Genomic DNA, 6,510 nt, shown 5'->3' with positions numbered 1-6,510 from the left:
AACCTGTATCGGGAAAGCCAATGGAATGACTATGATCCAACACCCAAGAGCACAGGAGAAAAGATTGCAACATTCAGTACTTTGTTTTAGTTTGAAGTCACGGCACTAGTTTTTCGTTCAGTTGCAGGTGACGTGAGAGGATGTGAATCATTGAAGTTCTTGCATTTTCACAATCCAGACAGAAACAATCCATTTAACTGGTGCAGAATCCAAAGACATGACCAGTCGATCTGGTCACCGCATCTATCGGCTTCAGTTGGGGTTGGACGGGGAGGCTTTGGGAAGGCTCTACCCGAGCATGTTTATCCAGTCAGGTGACTAACCAGTCCGGGGTGCATGGCTTGTTTCAGGATGTCTGCCCGGTGCAGTGGGGCCATGTATAGTGTGGGAGGAGGGGCGCTGGGGTAGCTAGAAGCCGGGTAGCCCTGACTGGGAATGGGGGAGGGCGCCATGTTCAGTGGGGAATGACTCTGCTCGTAGTACTGGCCGTCGCACTCCTCGTCTAGCGGCAGGGCCAGGCGCTTCCCTTTCTGCCTTCGGTTGCAGAACCAGACGCGAACCACCTGTCGAAAACAGCATTGGTCTTTTAAAAAAATTGATCAACTCGACATATTCTCGGGAATGAAGGGGTTGAGCCGGATCCGTTTTAGAGCCTGTACTTACATCTCTCTCCAGACCCAGGTCGTCTGAGATGTGCGTGATCTCCTGGGTGTTGGGCTTGGGACACTTGATGAAGTAGGACTCCAGAGCAGAGCGAACGGCTCCCTCCAGGCTGGTCCTCCTCTTCCTCTTTCGAGTGTCGACAAATACTCGCTCAATCTTGTACATCTGTGGGATAAGAATCATGTTGGTGACGGTTAAAATGGTGTTGGATACAGCTTGATGAATATATGTGTATCCTATATAGTCAGCAGAGGGAGGTTTAAGCTGCAAACAATGTTGCTTGTGATCAAACAGTTTAACTTAGGCCACTAGATGGCATATCACACTTCACAAGAGCAGCGCTCTTTGATTCAGCTTTGCTCAGCAGGACATAAGCATAGCCTGAAAAGACCAACCGATCCCATGAAGCTTGCTGATCATCTGTTGTCTTGTAAACTAGTCGGCAGATGTCAAGGAGTTGCAGACTTACATCCTGGGGGTTGTCCGAAGTCTCTGCCTCATTCAGCCATCTCTGAAGAAGGGGTTTCAGCTTGCACATGTTCTTGAAGCTCAGCTGCAAGGCCTCGAAGCGGCAAATGGTGGTCTGGCTGAACATCTTACCTACAAGTACAAAAACATACATCAGTTATCACATAGCAAAAATCTTAAGCCCGTTGACTTAAAGGCCAAAGCCATCATGCAAGATTCATCCAGGCAAAGTCCCAATTGTTAGACAACTGTTGATTGGAACCAAACTTTTGTTTCCCTCAATGCCAACTGACTGTTACATACACATTTGAGCAGGTCAGAAGGTATACATATAAGAACTACAATACAGTCTTTTTGGAGATACAACGAGATCGTTCTTGATGACAGTAATGACCGTTTCTTATGTAACACAAAAGAGCCAGGCAATCGGAAGCAAGACTCAAACTTGCTTTTAACTCCAAACTTAAAGCACAGTACAGTTTAAACCCGTGTCAAACTCACCATAAAGGTGTCCTAAGGCCAGGCCAACATCAGCTTGAGTGAAACCCAACGTGATGCGTTTGTGCTTCAGCTCCTTAGCGAACTGCTCCAGTTCTTCAGTGGACAGATTCTCCTGTAAAACAAGAAAAATTCAAACCATTTCAGATGCAAAATTTGGGCACATTTCTTAGTGGAATTTAAAAAACTTTGACAGATTCCCCTGAAGTTGCATTGCATGAAGTTGCATTGCATGAAGTTGCAAGGAAAACGGTGCTTAGTATGTTAAATCTGTAGACCTGATTCAGCGACTGTTTCTTACCTCCTCGGAGTCGCTGCAGCCGCCGCTGGAGGAGCCGCTGCTCCGCGTGGAAGAGACCGGGTTCTGTGCCTGGAGCCCGGAGGAAGCCTGCGGTGGGTTCACGCTGAAAAACGCGTTCCCTGGAAGCCCGTTGCTCGGGGGTGAAGGGGACATGGAGGGTGAAGATGCGGAAGACGTTGAGGGATTTTGATTACCACTACTTCCGGGTGGTGTGATGTGGGTGATCCCGGGCCAGAAGGACGGGTTCCAGGCCGGAGAATAGAAGACTCCGTGGGGCATGGCGGCCGAGACTGGGTACTGTTGGGCTTTAATCTCCGTAGAGTAGTCATCACCGCTGTCCTTCTCAGACTTTATTTCTGGAAGTTTGATCTGCTCCCGGGTCTCAGCTATAGGGGGACTCAGATTTATAGGCTGGGTAGCTGCTGTTACGCCGGGTACCTGGCCGGTGTACTCGGGTGCAGCGAAGGGATACCAGTGCTTGGGTTGCCCAAACTCCCCAGCCTGCAGATCGGATCCCCTGTAGTCGCTGGAAACGGGTGGGAATGGGAAAAAAGTTTGCGCAGAAGCCGACGTGAGGCCTCCATAAGCGGTTTTGTTGTAGAGGAGGCTCGGGTCTGGCAGCACGCCGTGAGGAAGCTGGAATGACGCAGCGCTGCCCAAAGTATCCTGACCCAAAAGCTGAGTGCACGGGTTGGTCCGGCTGAAGTCGTACGGCCGGCTTTGGCAGTCTGGACTCTGGGATCTCTCAGACATCTCTCAGCGCTCGTCCAAAAAGTAACAAAAAAAAAGTTAAAGTTTGTAGATTTTGAAACTTCTCATCCGTTTAAAGTTTAAGCACAAACCAAAGAAGCGTAGCAGAAGAACACGCGCTCCAGAGTGTACCGAGAATGTGTCCGTTTGGGGGGAAATGTGCAAAAACCTATCCCGTAGTTGTAGTTGCCGTCTGGTGAAAAATAACCACCAATGCGCCTCCGGCCTACTCCATGAATTCCCTTTTCAGTACCTCCACCACTCTGCTCACCTTCAAGCTCAAATGCTCCTCTCCGGACCCAGCCCCGCAGCTTTTCCTAATCACAGCTGCGGGTGTTGCAGATCGCCCCATCTCGCCGCCCATTGGCTGGCGCAGACAATTACGCACAGCTGATGGTGAATTTGTGAATGACCTTGATTCCCCCCAAAGTAGTGGGCGTGTTTTCAAGTGTTTTCACATAAACCTAAAGCCACTTTTCCTGCAGAAAAACTGAGTTTCCTACTTTAAGTGGATTCAAAACTTTTTACGCGCATTGCAAAATCATCAGTCTGGGACATTCAACAGTTTTAAGTCACCTTAAAAAGCATATTTACATTGCAAAATAGGCACGGGTCACTTCTACTGTAAATACATATTGAAACACTATAACTTGCTCACCTCATGCATGAATTATAATGCTCAGTTTGTTTAAATCATTTCCCTTAAAAGAGATGGCTTTGATATTAAAATCCCTGCCATCAGACCTGAATTCATTCTAATCATTAACATTTAGCCGAACTAAATTAAATAAACTGTCAATACAATCCCGAGTAACTGTAATAAAAACAAATTGACTTGATTTATCGGGCCATACAGATCAGGTTCAGGCTAATTTACGATTTTAGGGATGTTTTAACAGGTCAAAGACAACTTAAAATAGCCTGTAAGTGGGATATTTAGATAGATATATGGTATATGTTTTATTTTATTATCAACTTAATGCTAACAATTGTGTTTTTTCCCGTCTGTTTAACCCATTAATTGTATTCTAATCTTTTTTTTCTAACCGGAAAAAGTGATAACACTTTTTTTCAGGTGAAAAACGTTGATTTTGCACTTTATCACGGATTGAAACAAGATGTATGCGAACACTGCTTTGTCAAGGTAAATACCATAGAGTATATACATTTTGTCTTTCACATTATTTGGATGCAGGAAAAAAAGCTGACGTCATAAAACGCTACCACTAAGGAATGTAGGAAAGTTTGATTCTGAATTTTGGGCTAGATTTGAGAAAAAAAAGAGAGAGAGAGAGAGCTACATCATAAAAAGGCATTCAGGTGAACTTCTCCCATTCAGCCTTGATGGGTGCTCATTCAGAGGCCTGGATGGCGCAGATGCGCTCCCCCAGCGCGAGTCGTTGGCCGCAGATTGCGGCAGGAAGACACACTGCGGGGAGGGAGAGGGGGGGCCATTGTACGAGCCGTCCCCGGGGCACCCCGTGGATTTCAGATCCCGAGTTGCGATGGTCGACCATTAGCTCCTTTTCAGGTTGGAACAATACGTCTCAAGCCTTTGATTCCGCCCCACACCCACCTCCTCCTCCTACTCCTCCACCTCTGAAACAAACACCAGGCTGCAGTTTCACTCTGGTCTGCAGGGAGAGCCAATACTGAGACCTCCAGTGTGATACGGCCTAAAGGTCCAAAACTGGTCTGAGGACGAGTCTGCAGGTGCAATAAGCAAACTCTGTTGACATGTCTGTGTGCATTTGGTATCCAGGTTAAACTGGTTGTGTCTGCTTTGATTATAAATCTTAGATGCAGATGTATTTCACAAGAGGATGTGGAATGGTAAAACACCAGTAATAAGACTATCGGAAGTCTGGATGGATATTATTTTGTTTTCCCCTCTCTCTTTGGGCCTTTCTCTTTTTAAAATAAACAAAGTTTCTTCTTCTGATCCTGTAAAATTAGCTGTTTATACACTAAAACCAGGGGATCGGCACTCCCTCTGCCCTCCCACATGCAAAGTCATGTAGGTCCAGGGACCAGGGAACTTTGGGGAGACCACAAAAGCCCGGTCAATAGCTTAAAAGACATCAAACCCCAGCCAGAGCAGCATTGTCCTGAGCCATGGACTTGGACGGATAATTGTCATGCAAAACACAGACAGCAAGAGAGAGAGAGAGAGAGTAAGGGACAGCAGAGCACTTAGGGTGGGAGGTAGGGGGGGGGGGGGGGGGGGGGCAGTGTTGAATGGGTACAGTGAGGAGGAGATGTGTGAGGTGAGGGGAGAGTATCTGGGGATTTGGCTGAAACCCCCCCCAGATGTCTCAGATCTTGTCTTTAGTTCTTTGTAAGTGGCCTCTTCAGGACACTTGAGCTCTGTGCTCGCAGGGCTCGTAGTCAAACTGAGAGAGGAGAAAGTTTCACATGAAAGAAAGTCTGCAGCTCTGTGAGCGTTGGCAAACACCCCGACCGTTCTAGGTCTGCAGAATCCTGCTGTCAGAGTGAAAGACGATGACTTGCATGTCCAGACTTGCAAAGAAATCTTGACTTTGATTTTCAAGCTTTTTCAAGGCCACTGCAACATTTTAGTCCCTATTTGCAGTTAGTATTCCTCTTTTATTAATCTTAAGGATATGATACAACTACCAGGTAACCAGAAACTACCTCTTTATAGATTAAAATCACCTAAACACACCCTTAAGTGGCAGACTCCTCTCTAAAAAAACACCTCTTCTTTTGGGGACTTTGGGGTCAGATAGCAAGTCCTGCAAATAGGTCACAGAACGAAGACAGAAGCTTCCAGCATTCTTCAGATGAAGAATGAACCTCAATGCTCCGTCGTATACGGCATCCAGAGAGTGAAGGCGTTGAGAAGGTGCGTGCATGTATAAAACATCACAGTAATCAATCAGGGGCATAAAAGCAGCAGCAGCAAGTCCTCTTTTTTTGCAGCAGAAAAACATGATTCATTTCAAAATAAAAGCCCGACCATGAAAGCAGCTTCGACTTCTTTACGAGCTGCTGAATATGACGCTTCAAAGATAATCATCAATGAAGAGTCCCACTTATAGGAAGATACAGACTCAATCGCATCACACTGACATGTAAAGATAGATGGCAGGTTCAGAGGTTTGCACCCTACAGTGTCAGACTCCTCTTCTTCTTCTCCTCATCTCTGTTTGCTGTTTGCATTTAAGGGAAAACAACACAGATTACAGGATGTTTCTGTTTAAGGTATTGATTGCATTCCTGTAGTGGAATGACTCTGCGCATAGGAAGTCCTCATATTCTGCACACTGTGTATCACGGTGCACTGAGAACCTTTACAAACTGTGGTTGTCTTACTCACCATTTTATTTTACATAAAAAAATGGACTGATTTATGCGCATGGTGACTCAGACATTAGTGTCTTTTTATTAACATTCCAGGATAAATTAATGATAATACATTTGTTTGCATAGCACATTTTAAAACACACATCCCAAACAGGCAGACCAGCATACGTAAAACATGCATCCATGATGCACAGACAGACAGAGTTTATGAAAACAGTTTTTAGCAGCCGTTTACCACAGATTTGCCAGACTTGATGTTCTGGTGTCGACTGTTCCAGAGTTTAGGCTTTCAGCAAAAGCACGATCACCTCTGGGTTTGAAGTGTGATTGAGAAGGCCCTGATCAGAAGATCGGAGAGGCCAGCCGCTAGGATGTAGCTCTGTAATGTATGCAGGAGCCAGGCCGTGCAGGGCCTTGTATGTAATTAATAAAAAGTTGAGATTGATTGTGTTCTTTACTGCAAGCCAACGGATGGAGGATCTTAAAGGATGGAAATTGTGCAA

General features: G+C 45.9%; 1 protein-coding gene across 1 annotated transcript; it reads right to left on the bottom strand.

The window, feature by feature from the left end:
* Positions 1 to 302: 302 nt before the first annotated feature.
* Positions 303 to 2,683, bottom strand: pou5f3 (POU domain, class 5, transcription factor 3). The gene is made up of 5 exons (XM_069673464.1): positions 1,931 to 2,683; positions 1,633 to 1,744; positions 1,133 to 1,263; positions 664 to 828; positions 303 to 563 (listed from the first exon to the last, which is right to left on the bottom strand). The coding sequence occupies exons 1-5, from the start codon at positions 2,681 to 2,683 to the stop codon at positions 303 to 305; spliced, it is 1,422 nt and encodes a 473-aa protein (XP_069529565.1).
* Between the last annotated feature and the right edge of the window lie 3,827 nt (positions 2,684 to 6,510).

This window comes from Semicossyphus pulcher, unplaced genomic scaffold, assembly GCF_022749685.1.
Source record: "Semicossyphus pulcher isolate SPU_LCO1_2020_fin unplaced genomic scaffold, fSemPul1.0.p SCAF_22, whole genome shotgun sequence".
Classification (NCBI taxonomy): Eukaryota; Metazoa; Chordata; class Actinopteri; order Labriformes; family Labridae; genus Semicossyphus; species Semicossyphus pulcher.
The sequence above is the reverse complement of the archived record's forward strand: the minus strand, read 5'-3'. Positions and strand labels throughout refer to the sequence as shown.